This window comes from Pteronotus mesoamericanus, unplaced genomic scaffold, assembly GCF_021234165.1.
Source record: "Pteronotus mesoamericanus isolate MK-2021 breed Mesoamerican mustached bat unplaced genomic scaffold, CSHL_Meso_final contig_130, whole genome shotgun sequence".
In the NCBI taxonomy this organism is placed as follows: domain Eukaryota; kingdom Metazoa; phylum Chordata; class Mammalia; order Chiroptera; family Mormoopidae; genus Pteronotus; species Pteronotus mesoamericanus.
The window spans coordinates 31,457,511-31,479,292 of record NW_026555060.1 but is presented as its reverse complement, the minus strand read 5'-3'; the positions used below and the strand labels follow the sequence as shown (position 1 = coordinate 31,479,292).

The following is a 21,782-nucleotide window of genomic DNA, read 5'->3' as shown; positions in this document are numbered from 1 at the left end:
CAATGCTTTCTTTTTTATTATTGTTATTAGTACAGTCAGAAACACTTATTTACCCAGAACTATTTAAGACAGTAACCAAATGGGAGTGCCTTGTCTTTCAGCATAGAATGATATAATCATGGCTGGAACAGTGAGATGGAAAAAAAACTGCAACCGGCATGAAACTTTCCACCAGATTTGGGGCCCCAAATAACTGCACAGATCCTCTGGTTGGGTAGTGCGCTTGACATTCCCTTGGCCAATTCAGGCTCATTCTATTCCATATTGTCTAGAAGAATGTAGCAACGTCCACATTTCTGGGGTGTTCACAAGGGGTGCCTTCTCTGTTTCCCCAGAAACCATATATACCTGAGCTAATTATGCAACGTCCCCTAGCTTAACTCCCTGGTTTTTTGCTTTTTTAAAAATTATTATTATGATACAGAATCTTAGGCAGACAAATGCAGTCTGAATATTCTTAATAGTTCACTGCGTAGCTTATAATATGGAATTACTTGTTTCCATTACTATAGAAAGAGATCGCAAAATTCTTTCTTTCCCTCTCTGTGATAATGAGTCTGAATTTTATCCAGTTCAATGCACCGAGACAACGCCTTAAGCATAACAGATATTCCACAAGTATCTGCAGAATGCACGAATCAATGGTTGATAATACCCATTGGGTGCTGGCAACATCTATCAATTTCAGAGATTCAAGGAGTTAGCAAAATTTAGGGTAGGAAGGAATTCATCTGGCAACCATAGAAAGAAGAAAAATGATCTCCAAAGCATTTCCTAACAATCCTTCACTTTGGAAGTGACTGCTCATCTTGCTTTTTAACTCATTAAATAAACCTAAGTTACAGTCTATATCTGGCAACCATAGAAAGAAGAAAAATGATCTCCAAAGCATTTCCTAACAATCCTTCACTTTGGAAGTGACTGCTCATCTTGCTTTTTAATTCATTAAATAAACCTAAGTTACAGTCTATATATCTTCTAAAAGTTTTTTTATCCCTGACATAAACTTTTTAGGTTGAGACATAAAACTGAAGTAAAACTTTCTATGAAACACCGTGCTGCTTGTGGGGAATGAAGACCCTGAGCCTTCCTCCACAAGACCCATCCAAAGCCCCTGAGTGATGGGTACACCTGGGCACAGGTGGACCTTGGAAAGTACCCATCCTCAGCTCCAGAAGAAAGGCATCCAAATGGCAGGATATCACCAATGCAGCCATCCCAGGCCACGTAGTCAGGACCTTACCTCCCACGGCCCACCCTCTGTGGCACAGGGTCGCCTAATGCTGAATGAATCTGAGATGGCATCATGCTCCTGGATCTCCCAGGCATGTGGAAATCAACAGCAGTACCCTGGACCCCAGCCCTGCCTGGCCTTCCCCTGTACTCCCAGAAGAGTCTTTCCTGAGAGTCCTTCTGAGGAACATCAGTGAAAAGAGGACAAATGGACAGCTGGAAACTCCAGAGTTAGAGCAAAGTTCCAGGAAAGCAGGAACAGGGCCATGTCCCCCACAGAAGCTGAGGCAGCAGCGCCTTTCCAATGCCTTGGAAATATTCTCCAGGAGTCTGCAGAGAAGACAAAACAGGATGGCCAACAGACATCTATAGCAATTGAGGGTTTCAGACAAACAGCGCTGGGCTCAGCAAGGCCAGCTCCCGCCTGCCATGCCTGCAGCTCAGTTGTAGGACAGGTAATTGATGAGCCGGGAAGGGATGTTCAGCTTGGCGATTTTCTCCAGCCCTCTGACACCGGTGGCCCTTCTAAAGCTCACCCTGCAGAGCTGCAACAGGGTTAAAGGTGTCTCTGGAAAAGGAACAGGAAGCATATGAGGTTAGCTGAACCTAGCTGAACAGAGATTAACATCCTTCAACTTAAAAAATATCAAGCACTGGAAACACCTCCCTTTTCCTGGAAATAGGACATGCCCTGCAACCCTTCTCTGGAAGGCTACATGAAAGGACAGCCACAGCACAAGGAAGCAAGAGCAGGAAATGGCATTCCAGTGATGTGCAGAGGAATTTCATTTTGTGGGGCTTTTGTGGATTTATGCATGCGCGCGCGCACGTGTGTGTGTGTGTGTGTGTGTGTGTGTGTGTGTGTGTGAGTTTTGCCCCATAATTTTATAACCTAGCACAAGGATTTGTCAGCAATGCACTAATCTACAGCTAGTAGCCCTGTCTGTCAAACTTCCAGAAAAAATGAGGTACAGGGTGAGGGTTAGCCCGGGCTGGTGCTGGCTCCTAGCTCCTGCTGTTTCAGGCCACAGGCTCTGCTCTGGCTACCCAGTTAGTGCCTCAGGGCACAAAGGGGCCCCAACAGACGCAGGGGACAGCTCCAGCAGAGTATGCAATGTGCATCCTAATGCAGAGGGTCAGAACCTCAGGAGTTAAGACAAGCCTGGAGCTGTGGCTCAGGAATGTGAGCAAACTAGGGCCAGAGAAGGAAGGTGCCTGGAGGTACCGGGCAGCGGAGGCACGAGGACATTTGTAAAGCAGAGTCTGGCCGCAAGGACGTTTTTTAGAATGATCTGTGTTTGACAAAAATATAAATTATAACCAAAGAGAGTTTTCTCAATTCATCAACATTTTCTAAATAAGAAGTTCTTTGAAAGAAAAAAAATAAAAAGAATTACTGGTGAAATTCACTTTTCCATGCGATTTTTCTCCCCAAACTATTTGGAAAAGAAACATTGTCTCTCAGGAAACATTAACCAACAGATTTGGATGGAGTTTTCCTCTAAGTTCATAATGGATTTTGGTTGGGTTGGGCTGGCAAAAATTTGAATAGCTTTTTTTTTCAACTTGTAGGTGTTTTGAAAGCCTCTTGTGACTCTAATTCTATGTAAACTCATTAAAATATGTATACCCAAAGAAGATACCTCGTCCTTAGCCAGATTGTTTGTTTCCTGAAGAGTGAGGACTGGACCTATATTCTTAGCCTTGTATGGACTTCGTCTGAGATTATGTATTTACTCATAAATGATCTGATATTTTGTCAAAACAGAGCCTCTTGCATAAGTATCTCCTATGCAACTTTACAATGCATTGCATCATTCCAACAGTAAGGAGAGCCTGGCCTCACTTTCGTAGTGCTCAAAGCATTTGGCAGGGGCACTGCTACTCCACGTGTAGTCAGAGGGCTTCTTCCCCCGGTTGTCCCGTGCATAGATGTTGCCTCCAAACTCGATCAGCATCTCGATGAGGTCCACGTTCTTTACCTTGGCTGCATGATGAAGGGCTGTCTCATGAAGCTTTGCTGCATTCACATTGGCCCCTGCAGGTAAAGTGGAAACAAGTATCACCAAGGAGAGAGCTTGGTGCTGAGAGAAACGTCAGCTTTGACTTTTTCGTCCAGCCCAGTGTACAAAAGCCATCTCCATCCAGGAAACAAAATTAAGACAGACTCTGCTACAGTCTTTTCAAAATCTTTTTCAAAGTCCAAAAGCACTAATTACTTTTTTTCTTATAACAATAAAGTTAAAGACAGATAGCAATAATAAAGAAATGTAACTGGAAATAGAACCAAAAAAAAAAGAAAAAGAAAACTAAAACATCCCTGTGACTTATGAAACAGTTCTAATGTCCTATACAGTCTGTCCCCAAAGGTCCTGAGACTGGGTGCTCAGGTTGAGCTACTCAAGCTCTCCTGTCTGACCTTGCACACACATGCATGCACACGTATGCACACACATGCATGCATAGTTGTGCACACACAGACATAGGTGCATGGGTGTACATGCACACACACTGCAGGTACAGGACAGAGGCTCTAACATTGTGTGTTGCATGAATAAATGAATATTCCTTATATATAAATATTTTTTACAAAAGGGAGGCTCAAAGAGAAAACAAGTGAGGTTCCCTGAACATCTTGGAGTTCAAATAAGACATGAGGTCTCAACGGTGAACTTAGCTCTGCCATCTACCTCTTTCCCATGATAATAATAGACATTCAAAAAGATGTGGACAAGTAGTAGCAAAATGCAGCATTTTTAGATGCACTAAAAAAATACAGATTTGATAAAAAGAAAAATATCATTTGTGTAAGATGTCATACTTAGGGGACAGCCATCAAAACTCTACACGAAAATATCTTCTGGATCCATGCAATCTTTTTGAAAATGCAAAAAGTATAAAAAATAAATAAAATGCCTAGAAATTTAACCAAGGTTGTAAAAGTTCTGTACTCAGGAAATTATAAGACACTAAAGAAAGAAATTGAAGAAAATAAAAGTAAGTGGAAGCATATACTGTCCTCACGGATAGGAAGAATTAACATAATTAAAATGTCCATACTACCCAATACAATTTATAGATTGAATGCAATTCCTATCAAGATACCAATGGCATATTTCACAGAACTAGAATGAATATTCCAAAAATGTATATGGAACCACAAAAGAACCCAAATAGCCACAGTAATCTTGAGGAAGAAGAACAAAGTAGGAGGAATCATGCTATCTAAAATCAAACTAGACTACAAGGCAACAGTAATCAAAACAGCATGGTACTTGCATAAAAACAAACATATAGATCAATGGAACAGAATAGAGTCCAGAAATAAACCCAAGCCTTTATAGTCAATTAATACTTGACAAAGAAGGCAAGAACATATAATGGGGTAAAGGTAATCTATTGAATAAATGGTGTCGGGAAAATTGCACAGATACATGCAAAAAATGAAACTAGACCACCTTCTTACACCATATACAAGAATAAACACAAAGTGGATTAAAGACTTAAACTTTAGACTCTAAATCATAAAATCCTAGAAGAAAACATAGGCAGTAAAATCTTGGGCATTTCTTATAGCAGTATTTTTCTGATATAGCAAGGGAAACAAAAGAAAAAATAAACAAATGGGAATACATCAAACTAAAAAGTTTGTACATCAAAGGAAATCATCAACAAAATTAAAAGATAATCCACTGAATGGGAAAACATATTCACCAGTGATATATCTGGTAAGGGGTTAATATCCAAAATTTATAAGAACTTATAAAGCTCACCCAAAAACCCAAACAATATAATTAAAAAATGGGCAAAGGACCTGAGCAGACACTTCTCCAAAGAGAACATGCAAAGAGAACTCCAAAGAGAACAAAGAGATGGCCAATAGATATGAAAAGATTCTCAGTACTAATTATCAGAGAGATGCAAATTAAAACCACAATGAGCTATCACCAAACACCTGTCAGAATGGCTATCATCAACAAATCAACAAACAAGTGTTAGCCAGATGTGGCAAAAAGGGAACCCTCATACACTGTTGGTGGGAATGCAGTTTGGTGCAGCCACTGTGGAAAGCAGTGTGGAGTTAACCTCAAAAAATCAAAAATGGAACTGCCTCATGACTCAGCAATCCACTTCTGGGAATATAGCCAAAGAAGCCCAAAACACTAATTCAAAAGAATATATGCACCCCTATGTTCATTACAGCATCATTTACAAGAGTCGAGATTTGGAATCAGCCCAAGTGCCCATCAGTATATGAGGGGATAAAAAAGCTGTAGTACATTTACAGGACGCAATACTCAGCCATAAAAAAGAAGGAAATCTAATCTTTTTGTGACAGCATAGATGGACCTGGAGAGTATTATGCTTAGTGAAATAAGCCAGTTAGAGAAAGACAAATACCATATGATTTCACTTATATGTGGAACTAATGAAAAAACGTAAACTAACAAACAAAATAACATCAGACTCATAGATACAGAGAAAAGACTGAGAGTTGTCAGAGGGCAGGGGGTTGGGAGACTGGGTGAAAAAGAAAAGGGATTCAGCAAAAAGAAACAAAAAACCCTCATAGGCACAGACAACAGTATGGTCATTACCAGAAGGAAAGGGGGGTGGGAGGAGGTAGGAGAGGGTAAAAGGGACATAAATGATGACCAAAGGAGACTTGACTTGGGGTGATGAACATGCAATAAAACATACAGATGATCTGTTATAGAATTGTACACCTGAAACCTGTATTATTTTATTAACCAATGTCATCCCAATAAATTCAATTAAAAAGTGCCAAGTTCTTCTAAGTTTCCTCCCAAGTGGATAAGGAGGTTATAGAGAAATGGAATAAGGGGAAAGTTTTTTATGTTTGTTTTTGTATTCATTGAGTTTGACCTTCTAAATCCTAAAATCCTACTTTTTTTTTTCAATTACAGTAGATATACAATATTATATTACTTTTATGTGTACAGCATAGTGGTTAGATATTTATATAACTTAAGAGGTTATTCCTTTGTTTGTTAAGAGGTGATGCCCCCCCAATAAGCTTAATACCAATCTGGGATCATACATAGGTGTTACAAAATTATTGACTGTATTCCTGTATTTTGTTGTTACAAAATGTATTGACTGGATAAACTATGCTATTGTTTATATCCATATAATTGTTTTTATAAAAGGCAATTGTTTTTTATTAAATTTATTTGGGTGACACTGGTTTACACAGTCCTGTAGGTTTCGGGTATACATTTCTATGATATACGATCTGTATATTACATTGTGTGCCCACCTCCCAAAGTCAAATCATCTTCTGTCACCATATATTTGGCCCGCTTTACCCTTTACTGCCCTCAACCCCTTTCCCTCTAGTAACCACCATAATGTTGTCTGTCTTCGTCTATGAATTTGAATGTTATATCCCATTACGAGTTAAATCATATGGTTCTTAGCTTTTTCTGACTTGCTTCACTTAGGATACTATTCTCAAGGCCCATCCATGTTGTCACAAATGGCAGTATTTCATCTTTTCTTACGGCTGACTAGTATTCCATATACATGTACCACATCTTTATCCAATCATCTATCAAAGGACACTTTGGTTGTCTTCATGTCTTGACCACTGTGAATAATGCTGCAATGAATACAGCAATGCATATATCTTTGTGAATAAGTGATTTTTAGTTTTTCAGGTAGATATACAGAAGAGGGATTGCTGGGTCATATGTCTTTGTTCTTAATTTTTTGAGGAACCTCCATACTGTTTTCCATAGTGGCTGTATCAGTTTACATTCCCACCAGCACTTAATAAGGGTTTCTTTCTTTCCACAACTTTTCCTACAACTTCTTATTACCCATTTTCTTGAAAATACGTATTCTAACAGGTAAGAGATGGTATCTCATTGTCGTTTTGATTTGCATTTCCCTAATAGCTATTGAAGTGGAACATCTCTTCATAGATCTGTTGGCTGGATTTGTATGTCTTCTTTGGAGAAGTGTCTGCTTAGGTCTTCTGCCCATTTTTTAACTGGATTATTTGTTTCATGTTGATTTGTATACTGAGTTCTTTATATATTTCGGATTTTAATTCCTTTGTTGGAGCTGTTGTTAGCAATAGCACCTCCCATTATAACTGGCAATTTGTACTTCTTAATCCCTTCATCTTTTTCATCAGTCCCCCAACCTCCCTTCCATCTGGTGACCACCAATTTGTTCTCTACATCTGAGTTTGTTTCTGTTTTGTTTACTTGTTTGTTTTTAGATTCCACATGTAAGTAAAATCATATAACATTTATCTTTCTCTGTCTGACTTATTTCACTTAGCATAATGTGCTTGAGGTTCATCCATGTTGTTGCAAATGGCAAGATTTCCTTCTTTTTATGGCTCAATACTATTCCATTGTGTATACACACCACATTTTCTTTATCCACTCATTTGTTGATGGACATTTAGGTTGTTTCCATATCTTGGCTATTACAAATAATGCTGCAATGATCACGCAGGGGCATGAGTCTTTCGGGGTTAATATTTTTGGGGTTGTTGGGGTTTTTTTGATAAATACCAAAAAGCAGGATTGTTCGGTCATAAAGTAATTCTACTTTTAGTTTTTTGAGGAACCTCCATATTGTTTTCCATAGCGTCTGCACCAATTTACAAACCCAGCATCAGTGCATAAGGGTTCCTTTGGAGAAAAATACTTTAAAGAAGTCAAGCAGCAAATGGCCCAGAGTCATTGAAGTCATCTCCCAGATAATAGATTCAAATCATAATCATAAAATGTCATTAAAGTGAGGTTTTTAAAAATCAGATCACCAGCTTGTCACTATGTAGAGATAAATTTGAAGGGCCAAAATAGGAGGATATGAGAGGGTACAGGGCTAGTCAATTTTGTAGTCCCACTGCTTAAAAATATTTGAAAAATCCTGCTTCCTGATTTCTGACTTAAAATAGTTTCATACCCCTAGTAAAACATAAAAATTTGTTCACGCCAGTGTTCACCGTGTGATCCTAAGGAGAGGTTCTCTCCACCCACCACAGCCAAACTCAGAACTCAGGTCAGGAAAAACAATCCCTCAATTGGAAAGAAGGCTAAATTACCTAATTATTTACTTTGGCAGATGTGTATTAAAAACATAGTATTTAAAAGCAATACATTAAATAAAACAAACATTTTCACTTCAGTCTGACCACTGCACCATATCAGGGATATTGTTCCAATACTTGCTGATGTGAGTAAATAATTGTATAGTACTACAATCATAATGCAGATATGAACTGGAAAGCTAAACACAAACTTGTAATGAAAGATACATTATAAAGTCTACCAAATCTAAAGTTCAACTAGCTTTCTCTCAGGTCATTAACTCTCACAACATTCTTGCCAATAGGGAATGAAAAAGGTTGTCTACTTTGGTGACAGAGAAAGAGACACAGGAGAACTAAAGCTACTCTAATGGTCAAGGAGAAAACTATAGCTGGAAGTAGCTCTAAAAATCATACCTCCCCTTCCACCCCATTCCTCGTGGTTTCTCAGTACACAAGGCCATGGTAGGGTGACTCCAAGAGGTGGCCATCCCAAGGTACAACATGGGATCTCTTAAAAGTGTGTTCTTGGCATCATTTGATAGGGTATAAAGAAAAGACTGGAAACGAAGAGGGGAGCTGGCATACTTTGTAGCATTGGAACCAGCAGAGCAGAGGTGCACAGAACAACATGGGTGGGTCTTGAAAACAGGCAGGGCTGAGTGGAAAAAAAAAACACAGGAAACATAACACAATGCCATTTATATCAATTAAAAATACATGCCTAAACCGACAATGTGTGTCTCACAAAAACATATACAGATAGAACACGTATAGACACACATTAGAGTGGTGGGATGTGGGACCAGAGGAAAGAAGCAAGAGAGGAGTGGGGAGAGGAGTGGCTTTGTGGGGATTAATGATCATTATGTGTCTTGAACTGAGTGTGGACAGAGAGAGGGAGAGACAGCAAAACAGCTAATGCCACCTGGGCATTAAAAATTCTCAACTTCATGCTTCAGAGAGAACGAGTCCACGTCTGATCATTATCAAAATCCTGATTTCACAGCAAAATAGGATTGCTGTGGACTGAGTAAAACCTTAGACAGCAAAGACAAGGGGTTGTCATCAGCTTAGCACACTAAGAACCCAGCGCAGTTCCTGGGCAGAGCAGGCACTCAGAGCTGAGTACTATGCTGCTGAAACAGCCACTGAGAAACATGTGACAAGTAGTGTGCTGAAAAGGTGGAAGCAAAGACTGATCATTTAGCTCCTCTGAGGGCCTCCTACAGAGTTAAATATTTACTGCCAGTGATCAGATTAAATAATAGCCCACTACGATAATTGGACTTTTCCCTTCCCCAGCCCTCCTCCTCTGCAAGAATCATCCGCAACTCAGCAACTTAGCCTCATTGCTCACAAAAGACCAATAGCCTCCTATCCACCCCTGGGGGCCTCCACAGCTCAGCTCCTCATGCAGGGCTGGGTCCTGTCTGAAATCAAGTGCAAAGGCTCCTGCATGCATATTTTCCTAGAGACATGGTCAGTGGCCTTCATTTGATTTTCCAAGGGGGTCTGTGACCAGCCCCTCCAAAGTTAAAAATCACTGTTTTAAAAAGAATCCATATGATGTCCTCTTCTCTCTATTCTGTATGTTTGAGATTTCCTACAGTTAAATAATAATTTTCCTAATAAGAAAACGACTGCATATGATCTAAGAAGAGTGTAAAGGTGACCGACCACCTGAGAAGAGAAGGGCAAGGACTGAGCCTTGAGCTGACAGCACAGTGGCAGTCAGAAACAGTGCATGATGACACTGACACATGGGAAGCTGTCCCAGGAGAATTCTGGTCTTCCCTCATTCAAGTTGCCAGGGGTATGGAAACTCCCTTTAAAATTCACCAGGTCCCCTGCTTCAGGCTGTAATGGACATTATGGGCCCCTTCCCACTCCTGTCCAACCCCACTCTGCCCCACTGAACTGCCACCCTACAGTGTGGAGTACAGTCCTGAGGTGGGAGAGAGCAAGATGACCTAACCCCCAGCTCCCAGTGTGGGCCCAGATTGGGTTCATCCCTGCTCCCACCTAGACCCAAGCCTATTGGAATTTGCAGAGTCAGGCCAAAGGGACTGGATAAGGTTTGGATGTGGGACACAATTCAGGCTGATGGGACATAACGGGAGGTGTAAGGGACACATCTGGAAAAGTTTTCACTCCTCTGAGAAAGTTATCAGAAGCTTCACAAAGTGAAGCTTTTGGATTTCAGCCCAACTCTATTGTATCCAACCTACCCCACTGGGGACACCAGGCGTATGATCAAGTGAACACCGAAGAAAGCAGCAGAATTGCAAAATTCAGAGAAAATTGATGGCACTGTTAAACTCCAAGGTCAAACTGACTCTAGAAACTGGCTCTAGTTCTGATCCTTTCGGTTATCTGAACCAAGAAATAAAGCCTCTCACCCAGGTGGAGTTGGTCTCCAATAGTTATGAAGGAGAAACCACTTCTGTCAAATCCTAACTAATGCAGAGAGGATGTTGGGGTTAAAACCTCTAATATAGCCCTGGCCAGTGTGGCTCAGTTGGTTGGAGCATCATCCCATAAACCAGGTCACAGGTTTGATTCCTGGTCCGAGCACATGCCTAGGTTGCAGGTTTGGTCCCCAGCAGGAGCAACAAGAGGCAACCAATTGATATTTCTCTCTGTCATGGATGTTTCTCTCCCTCTCTCTCTCCTTCCCTTCCCCTCTCTCTGAAATCAATAGGCACGTCCTCAGGTGAAGACTGAAAAAAGAATCTCTAATTTGACCCTTTCCCAACAGCCACAACAAAATGAACTAAAAACATTAAACGAAGGTGTACTGAGCACACATATACCAGGTACTCTGCAGAGGGTTGGTGCACTATCAAACATTTATTTTAAAAGCTGAGAGTTGTTGCACTGTAAAATCTTTATTTGAAAAGCACAACAATAATGACAGGTAAATAACCAGACTGAGAGAAATGGGACCCAACTATGTGATGAGTGACTTGGCTGGAAGACTTATGACTTTTTCTAATCTAAATATTTTATCATCGTGTAAAAAAAAAACTGTCCCCATGACCAACCTTACACAAAATGATTCTTTTTCACTGAAATGACTTAAAAGTAACACATTAGTGAATAAGACTCACTAATAGAGAACTACATATAATTTAAATGCAAATGACCATCATCAGAAGGAAAGTCATAATCTTTCTATTTCTGAACAGTTGTTTTTATCCTAAGCTGCACCCACAATGGATGAGTTAAAATTTTCTCTCAAGAAAGTATTTAAGTTGGGTTCATAATAAAAACTCCTTCTTAATACCCACTTTGGCTTCACTGTAAAACTGCTGTGGCAGACAAGTCCTGAATTTAATCTTCAGTTGGTTGGGGGGTTCCTTATTTTGTTTGTTTGTTTTTTTCATCTTGGGAACCTCTCTATTCTGAGCACTTTTTATTTAAAAATTTTTCAGCTACAGTTGGTATACAATATTATATTAGTTTCAGGTGTACAACATAATAATTAGACATTTATGTAACTTATGTAGTGATCACCCCCAATAAGTCTAGTACTCTTCTGAGACTATACATAGTTATTACAATATTATTGACTATATTTCCTATAAAGTTGTATTTTACATCCCTGTGACTGTTTTTATTACTGGCAATTTGTACATTTTAATCCCTTTCACCTTTTTCACTCATTTCCCCATCCCCACCCAGCACACCAGGCAACCATCATTCTATTCTCCATATCTATGAGTTTGTTTCTATTTTGTTTGTTCACTGTTTTTTTTTTTTTTAAGATTCTATACATAAGTTAAATCATATGGTATTTGTCTTTCTCTAAGGTGTCTCGTGTGGGTCTCTTTAGGCTCATCTTGTTTGGGACTCTCTGAACTTCCTGGACTTACATGTCCATTTCCCTTAACAGGTTAGGGAAGTTTTCAGTCATTATTTCTTCAAAGAGGTTTTCAATCCCTTGCTCTCTTTCTTCTCATTCTGATACCCCTATGATGCCAATGTTAATATATGTGATGTTCCAGAGGCCCCTTAGACTATTCTCCCTTTTTTAAAATTCCTTTTTCTTTTTGCTGTACAGAATGGGTGTTTTCCACTACCTTGTCTTATAGATCACTGACTTGATCTTCTGCTACATCTAATCTGATGTTGATTCCCTCTAACCTAATGTTGATTCCCTCTAACCTAGTCTTCATTTCAGTTATATTCTTTGTTTCTGACTGGTTCTTTTTTATGGTTTCTCTTTGTTGAGAAACAGAGAGAAACAGGCCTCTGCTCATTTGGGGTTTGTGTACATCTGAGAGATTTTAGGAAAGTCCTCAGCATAAGCTAAGTCAGACCACTTGTATGGAAAAGCCCCTGGAAGTGGCTTGGGCAGGGCGCATGAGTTGGGTGGGGTGGGGTCTTAGGGATTCACCAGGGTGGGGCTAACAGTGGTAGCCAGGTTAATGGAGAACTCAGATTTGGCACCTGCCGTCTGGTAGGAGATGGGCTCAACAAAAAAGTAATGGCGCCTGCTAGTACTTTTGTCCCCAGAGAAAGCTGCCCTAAGCTCTTCCCCTACATCCCTCACCCTGAAGCTAGTTAATTCAGTTCCTCCCCATATGCCCCTGGTGCTCTTCGAACCGCTGCTCCCACACTGAGGCCCAGGTCAAGTGCATGTGTGAGTAAATGAGTATGTGAGCAAGGGAACACGTGCTTAGGTCCCCTCAAAAGGAACACCTTGGTCTCCCACAGCCCTCCATCCTCACTCAAATGGAGTCCCTTTTGGTCTTCACAGCTAGATGTCACAGGGACTCCTTGTCTCTGAACTGATGGTCCAGGATGGGGAACCTGATATGGCTCTGTGGCCCCTCACTCCTCAGGGGGGACGTCTGCAACCAAGATAACCCTCCTGATTCTTAATCACTATACTCTCAGTGTGGGACCTGCCCTTTCCATGTCTCTACCCCTCCCAGCAGTCTTGATGTGGCTTCCTCTGTATATCCTTAGTTTATAGGACTTCTGTTCAGCTAGTCTTCAGGTAGTTCTTCAGTGACGATGGTTCTTTTAATTTAGTTGTGATTTTGAGGCAGTCGTGGGAAGAGGTCAGAACAGCATTTACCAATTCCACTATCTTTACCAGAATTGTCATGAGTATTTTTGGATCACCTGACAATGACCTAGATTCCAAATGCTGCAAACCCCACTTTCTAATGGATTCCATCTCTTTCTGGTTTAGACAGCTACCTTATTAGGCAGGTTTTCTGGGTATTTTCTTGTAATCACTAAAAATAATTATTAGCATTTGTTAAGCACTACTATGCACCAGATACTGCAGAAATGTTATCACAAATCCTTGCAACAAACATGCAAAATAAGGAGTTTTTTCCAGTTTATAGATATAGAACTGAGGCCCAAGGTCTCAGCTGGCCAATGGGAAAGCTAACTTCAAACCTGAGCTGACTTCACCACCTAAGTCTCTCCTGGCACACAGAGCATGCAAACAAAACACACATGCGTGGAGCAGCCCAGGTAAACACCAACATGCCTGCATTGAGTAGTGCAGCTATAAACACAACGCACCTGCATTGAGCAGCACTTTGACACAGTCCAGATGCTCCCGGGCACAAGCAACGTGCAGGGGGGTCCCAAAATGGCAATCGTGTGCTTCCAAATTGGCCCCAACATCAATGAGAAGCCTCACACACTCGGAACTTCCTTAAGAGAAATGGAAAAGAATGAAAATTGTCATTTGACTACATACCAGCGATTTTCAATTCTTTTCATCTCATGGCACACATAAACTAATTATTAAAATTCTGTAGCACACCAAAATATATATATTTTACTGATCTGTCAAAAAAAATAGGTATAATTGTGATTGATTTACAAAAAATAATAGTAATTATCTTCCCTTTTTAAAAAAAAGATTTTATTTATTTATTTTTAGATAGAGGGAAAGGGAGGGAGAAAGAAAGGTAGCAAAACATCTATTGTTTTCCTCTTACACATGCCTTAACCAGGGACTGGGCCTGTAACCCAGGCCTGTGCCCTGACCGGGCATCAAACCAGCAACTTTTCACTTTGTGGGATGAATCCCAACCAAATGAGCCACACTGGTCAGGGCAATTACCTACTCTTTGTTCTCCAAATTGACTTTTTAAAAAATCAGGCCCCTATACTTGTATATGAGATCATCTGGTATCAAGAATGAACCAATCAGACACAACCTTATTATGCAAGATGACCAATGAGATGCAACTCTGTTATATGACCTATATATTTATGGTTAAGACAGCATTCTCACTGGATGGCTTGTTCTGTTGGCATCTAAGGAAAGAGGAGATCAATGCCCCTGACTAAGTAGTTAGATATTGCATGTTTTAAAAAATCTTGCAGCCCACCAGCTAAAAATCACTGATATATGTTTGAAATAATGATCATGACAGAACCAATGGAACAAAAAAGCCCCTTGCTTGGTTGCAAGGGCAGAGAGGAGAACCAGGAATACATCCCAAGCTAAGAGCAGTTCATAACCCCATGTGGCCCTAGTGAGCAAGTGGATAGTTGTCCTTTCTCCTGAGAGCACAGCAGCTCTCCAAGCCTGCCTGGCAGCAGCAAAATGGAGCACACAGCCAGCCCTGTTGCTGGGAGAATAGAAAGTTGGGGGATGTCACTTCCAAACAGCCAGAGAAGACTCTCTTCACTGCTCCCCAGCTCCTCAGTGGGAGAGAAGGCGCTCCCCTCTTCGGGGCTGCCTCCTAAGCTGTGTCAGGTGCACCAAGCCTGGGGTTGATGACATAAAGCTGCTGGCACCCCCAGTCCAAGTGTCCTGGGTGAACTACCTAAACTTTCTTACAACGGGGTTCCCAGCCCACAAACACCTTTTCTGCCTCTTCCTCTGGCTCCTCTAACCTTCACACAAGTTAGGGTCAAGGTTCATTCTGTACAAGACTCTATCTTCTCTCATCACTTGATCACACTTCCTGTTAGTAGTTACCAACTTTCCACCTCTAGACCCTGAAACCCAGTCCCTCATCTACAGCTGTCTGCTGGCCATTCTTGTTTGGATGTTCTAACTACTACCAAGCTCTCTCCCTCCTCTCCTGGGGGGCACATCCTCCTGGCCAATCAATTAAGGTCATTGGCCTCACTCCTTTCTCAACCCTGAGTAGGTTTTGACCCCATGCTCTCCTTTCCCTCATATCAAGCCCATTAATTCTTCTCTCAGTTTTCTAACTGAATCCATCCCACCTGAACTCAAAGAGCTTTGCACTTGGATCACTGTGATAGCCCTCAACTCATCTCTCCACTTCCAAGATATTCTCCCCACCACCACCATTTCAGCCTGTTGAAGGGTAGCAGAACACACCACCCCGAAATATGCCACGTTAGCCTAAGGTTTACTTTGAGCTGAAGATAACTGAGAAGAAAGAGATATATGAAAAGCTCTCTGCCCTCCCCTTAACTGCCTAAAAGAGGGACCTATATTTGTAAAGGTGACCCCCTCCTCTTTCTACCAGGAAGGCCAGAAGTTAATCACCAGAAACAACTCTAGGTGGAGTTGCTAAAACTTTCCCCATCTACCATTAGTTCCCCCATATATATGCCTCCCCACAACTTGCCATCCTAAATCTCAAAGTCCTTTTCCTTCATCTTATCATTTCTCTTAAAATGTATTGTTCTATATAATCCCAAGTTCTAACCATCCCTTTGAGTGACACCTTGCCAAGTTCTCCCGTGTGTATGTACTTACTTCTGTTTTTTTAACGAACTTCTGTTTTTTTCTTGTTAATCGGTCCCTTGTCACCTAAGTGGTGGGACCCAACTGGTGAACCTAAGATAGGTAAAGAAAAAAAATTTCCTCCTCTAGATTGTACATGGATGGCCACTAAACTAACCTTTTAAAAGTGCTATTTTTTGGTCATTCAACATCTGCTCATAAATCTTCAATATCCACCTGTAGCAATCCCCAGTGCCTGCAAGTGATGAAAGATGACCTAACTGTGGGAATTGGGGTATAAGGCAGCAGAGAAGAGCGGCCCTGCGTGAAGGAATGGAAGAGGACACAGGTTTGCAACCTTTGCTCAAGAGTAGAATCCAAAATCTTTAGTCTGTCATTTAAAAATTTCCCACCAGCTGGTCTCACCCTAAATTTCCAGTTTTATCTGTTACTGCTTGTCTGTTGAGAGCTTCTGATCCAGTGAGACTCAATGTCATTTTTCCCCATGCACAGCCTTCCTCTTATCTTCCCACCATCTGAAGCTCATCCATTCTCGAAGGGCAGTTGAAATCCCACCTGCTCCATGAGCCTGCAGGACAAGCTCCCCCATCCTCTGAGAGCACCTGTCCTTAGGGGTGTCTCGGGGTTTCTTCTCCCAACTAGATAAGGTGCTCACAAGGCAAAATGACAGCAAAGACTGAGAGAAAGACTGCAGAGCAGACAATTTCCAGTGTTAGTGTCTGAAAGGCACTAAGCATCGGCTAAGAAATGGATTCCTGTCATGTACACAACAGCCACCTAGTCCTGAGTAAGGACTGTATCTCCAGGAGGAAATCTGAGCACTTTCATGAACAATCAAGAGGGAGATACAGACCAGGAGCACTCTTGGGCCAGCCGATGGCTTCCACTTTCTTGACCACACAGTTCCCTTCCACCTGACTCACCACTCATGCAGGCCTCATGCAGTGGGGAGGCTGTGTACAGGGGTGGGTTGACTTTGGCCCCATAGGAAAGCAAGAGCTTCACACACTCGATGCTGCCTGAGGCACAGGCATCGCAGAGAGGGGTACTGCCGTCGATGTTCCGGGCGTCCACCTTGTGGGGAGGAAGAAAGAGGTAGGTGTTACAGGGCCAAGGGGAAAATGTGCTTTCTCATCTTGATGTACATTCAACTGAACAAGGACACTTCTTAGTTTTTCTAAGAAGTTCTTAGGTTTTCTAGTACGTGCTAAGGTGCCGTGCCAGGCAGGGGAGTTTATGGATCACAGGAACTTGGGCTGAGATCGCCTGCTAGCCTCCTAAACACAGGCGTCATTCTGTCTGAGGCTCGTTTCTTTCTCAGGCAGGACAACTCAGCTGCACCCTCACCACCACCCCAACACCTAATATGCACAGGGCAGGAAAGGAGAGCTCCAGGTTCCAGCTGAGGCAGGCACGGCATAATGAGGGGCTTTAGTTCCAGTCTCAGCTAAGAGTGCCTAAAACTGCTTAACATGTCCTCTCTAGATGGAAAATCATGGTGAAAGAAAAAGGCAGTTCCCCAGCTGGCAGATTCTGCCTAGAACATGTCCAAATTCGGTTGTTATTTGGGTACATGCTGAAGCTTGTTCCAGTTCTTCTCGAACTGCCTTTACGGCCAAGCTTTGGGCAAGAGTAAGTGGTGCGCTATCTTCTCTTTGCCCTCACCCTGAACCCTGACACCAGCCAGCCCAGCAGTTGTCCACGTCAACTCCCCCAGCCCACAGTGAAACAGCTAGTGATTCTGCCAGCCGGAAAGCACTGGGGGCTGAAATCAGTGTTGCATAAGTACTTACACCAGGAAAAGCAGCAAATTGGATCAGAATCTTATTTTTCTTCCTTTTTACCTTTTTTCCAGAGAGCAGTTTGCCAGCATCCCACTTAGTCATCCTGCTGAGTCCAAACCACAGCTCTTGAACCAAGGCCCACAAGCCCTCCAGAAAGCCTGTGTTTGTGATGGGTATGGTCTGCCACGCCCCCCGCCTAGTACAGAGCATGGCACTTACTCCACCACTTTGCTAAAACTGGCTTCTCTCTGGCCAGCAGTGACCCCTAACAGCCAAGTCCATGATCACACTTACTGTCCTAATGTGCAGTTGACACAGAGACCTCCATGGCCCACCCTGGGTTCCCACCACACCCCATTCTGATTTCCTCCTTCCCTTCCTGCTCAGTCACCTGCAGTGGTTTCTTTACTTCTGGTGCATTTGGAAATCACAAGATGCAAATCCCAAACCCCTTATTTTCCTCTCTCTACACATCCCTTGAGCTGGTCCCATCTATGTCAGTAGCCATAGCCAGACTCATTGGATGTCCTAAAGGGCTGCTCACCTGGGCCCCAGCAGCCAGGAGCAGCTGCACACACTGTGCCTGGCCCTGCAGACTGGCTGCATGTAAGGGTGTGATGGAATCCACCGTGACCTGGTTGACACAGGCACCATTCTCGATCAGCTGCTGCAGCTCCAGGGCCTCACCACGATGGGCAGCCTCGTGCACGGGGGTGCGCTCCACCCAGAAACCTGGAAAAGAAACAGACCTAGTGCTGAGACCATGTCACTTCTATTTAGGTCAAATGAACACATGTACAAGTCCAAGGACACTTGACTAAACCCAGACACTGCATACGATCATGTAATTGGTCTTTGGCGGTACGTAAATGCCTTGCTCACCTCCTTGACTTATCTCCCACACTACCCCACAAATCCTACTCTCCAGTCACACTCGCAGCTCATCGCTGACACTGCTTTGTCATATCTGAGTTTCTTTGTATGTACTCTTCTCTGCTTAAAATGCCCACCTTTGTCCCTACCCTAGTTGTCCAGCCTGCAATCTCCTGTTTAGATACCTACATACTCTACGTGGATCCAGTTAAAATATGTCCTTCTCTGGGAAACACTTCTCCCACACTACTCACACATACACACACATTTACACTATCCCCCTCTTTGCCTGGAAATGCCTTGAAAGTAGGGACCAGGTTTCAGTGACTCAATTTTAGTGGATTCCTCAGGATCTTCTACATACAAAATCATGTCATCTGCAGAGATAGTTTTTCTCTTACTTTCTAATCTGAATGCTTTTATTTCTTTTTCTTGCCTAATTGCCCTGGCTTGAACTTCTAGCACAATGCTGAACAGAAGTCATGAGACCAAACATCCGTGCCTGGTTCCTGGTCATTGAGTGAAAGCTTTGTCTTTCACAATTAAGATGATGATAATGTGGGTTTTTGTAGACGAACTTTATCAAGTTGAGGATGTTCCCTTTTAGTTCTAGTTTGTCGAATGTTTTTTATCATGAGAGTGTGTTAGATTTTGTCAAATACTTTTCCGGCACCAATTGCAATAATTATGCCAGCTTTATTTTCTTAATTCCATCAAAATTGTGTATTATGTTAATTGATTTTCAGATGTTAAACCAATCATGTATTCCTCGGATAAATCCTACTTGCTCATGTTTTATAACCCTTTTTATATCATGCTAGGTTTGGTTTTCTAGTATTCTGTTAAGGATTTTTGTGTCTATGTTCATAAGTGTCATTTTTCTTGTGATTAATGTATGTATCTGGTTTTGGTATTAAGGTAATCCTAGAATGAGTCACGAAGTGTTCTCTCCTCTTCTAAGTTTTGGAGAATTTCTAATTCTTTATGAAGAATTTGTATTTAATCTTTCAATGTTGGGTCAAATTCATCTGTGAGGACATGTGGGCCTGAGCTTTCCTATGTTGTTTTTTAGTTATTATTTCAGTCTTTTCATTTGTTATATTATCTATTCAGGTTTTCTATTTTTTTAGTCTGTTTTGGTAGTTTGTAGGTCGTGCCTTTTTATGAAACTGTCCACTTCACCATGTTATCTAACTTGTTGGCATACAATTTTTTATGGATGGAATTTTGTTCCCCACCCCCAAATTCGAAAGTTGAAGCCCTAACCCCTAGTACCTCAGCATGTGTCTGTATTTAGAGAAAGGGTCTTTACAGAAGTAATTAAGTTAAAGTGAGATCATTAGGGTGGGCCCTGATCAATCTGGCTGGTGTCTTTATATGGAGATGAGATTAGGACACAGAGAGACATTAGAGATGTGCATGAACAGAGGAAAACCATGTGGGGACACAAAGAGAAGGTGACTCTGCAAACCAAGAAGCAAGGCCTCAAGTGAAATCAAACCTGCCAACACCTGGGTCCTGGAATTTCAGCCTCCAGATTGTGAGAAACAAGTGTCTTTTTTTTAAGCCATCTTGTCTGTGGTATTTTGCTATGACAGCCCAAACTGACTAATCCACAGCTGTTCATACTATCCCCTTATAATCCTTTTATTTCTGTAAGGTCCACGACAATGTTCCCTCTTTCATTCTTGATTTTGGTAATTTGTGCCTTCTTTTTCTTTTTTTCTTGTTCAGCTTAGTTAAAGTTTTGTCAATTTTGTTGATCTTTCAAAGTTATTTCTTTCAAAGAAATAACTTTTGATTTTGTGGATATTCTATACTGTTTTCTGGTCTCTATTTCATTAATTTCCCCTCTACTCTTTATTTCTTTCTTTATCCTTGCTTTAGATGTAGCTTTGCCTTTTGCCAGTGTCTCAAGATGGAAGGTCATTGATATGAGATCTTTCTTTAATACAGGTATTTATCACTTAAATTCCTCTAAGAACTGCTTGCGCCACATCTCATTAGTTTTGGTGTGTTGTGTTTTCATTTTTACTCGTCTCAAACTACAATTATTTATTTTTGCATTCCAACTTCATAACATACATGTCCAACAAATATGTTAATAAATAAACAGAGGCACTCTCCTATCCAAAATGGAGTAAAATTCCTCCTCTTCCCTATGCAGTGGCTTACCTCCTCATCACTCTCTACCCATCACCTGCCTTCAACTCTAGAGAATGAGGGGCACGAAACACAGCACTCTGACCTCTTTTTAACCAGTAGTACTCACACTTGAGCACCAGCTTCACCTGGAGGGCTAAGCCCCACCCCCAGAGTTTCTGAGTCAGTAGGTTTCAGGCGGGGCCTGAGAATATGAATTTCAGAGAAGCACTCAGATGATGCCAATGCAGCTGTCTGGGGTCCACACTCCAAGAACCACTGCTTTAGACAATACTTTTCTCTCTGAATATAACCCCTTCTCTCCCCATCTCTGCCTCTTTAACTCACTCCCTCCCCCCCGACCCCTCCACCCTACCTCTCCCTGCTCATCCTAGATAACCTACTTCCACCTTTCTTGTCTGAAATCCAATGGTTATTTTTCCAGGAGGCCTTGCCTGCTCTACAGCCCCCATCCGCTCTGGGTTAGCAGCCCCTCCTTTGGGTCCCCTCTGTAAATGCTGTCTATCTATAGTATTTTACCCACCCCCAGAATTGTACCGATCTTACTCACTAGCCAGAGAACCTATGTGACCGCATGAAATGGGGACTCAATCATGGGGGGTAGGGGAAACAAAGGGAGAGCTGAAGTGCAGAGGAAAATTTAATTCCCACAAAATATATAAGCCAAGCTAATGGGACTTTATACTTACCATCTCAAGAAGGGGCCCAAGTATGTTTCCCAGCAGTACTAATTAGCAGTCACCTGCAGGCCTGTCTTGGGAGGTAACAAAAAGTAGCTTTGCATCACTTTAAAGTTAATCTAGGGAGAGCAACATCCCAAGGGCAGAATGAGAAGTTACAACCCTAAAAGGGAGAGAGCAGGGTAAAGCCCTGGGACTTGTAGCAGAAAGGGAAGTGCAGCTCAGGATGGCTGAGTGCTGGGGAGGCCTGTGGCTGAGCGGTGGGC

General features: G+C 41.9%; 1 protein-coding gene across 1 annotated transcript in view; it reads right to left on the bottom strand.

Annotated features, from left to right (window-relative positions):
- The window catches only part of ASB13 (ankyrin repeat and SOCS box containing 13), a 33,289-nt gene continuing 11,507 nt past the window's right edge, over positions 1–21,782 (bottom strand). Inside the window, exons 2-6 of the mRNA XM_054594122.1 lie at positions 18,345–18,532; positions 16,940–17,090; positions 13,856–13,990; positions 3,080–3,271; positions 1–1,801 (exon numbers count right to left, since the gene is read on the bottom strand). Coding sequence (XP_054450097.1) covers positions 1,674–1,801; positions 3,080–3,271; positions 13,856–13,990; positions 16,940–17,090; positions 18,345–18,532 — 794 coding nt within the window. The 3' untranslated portion in view covers positions 1–1,673. The remainder of the gene's footprint in view (positions 1,802–3,079; positions 3,272–13,855; positions 13,991–16,939; positions 17,091–18,344; positions 18,533–21,782) is intronic.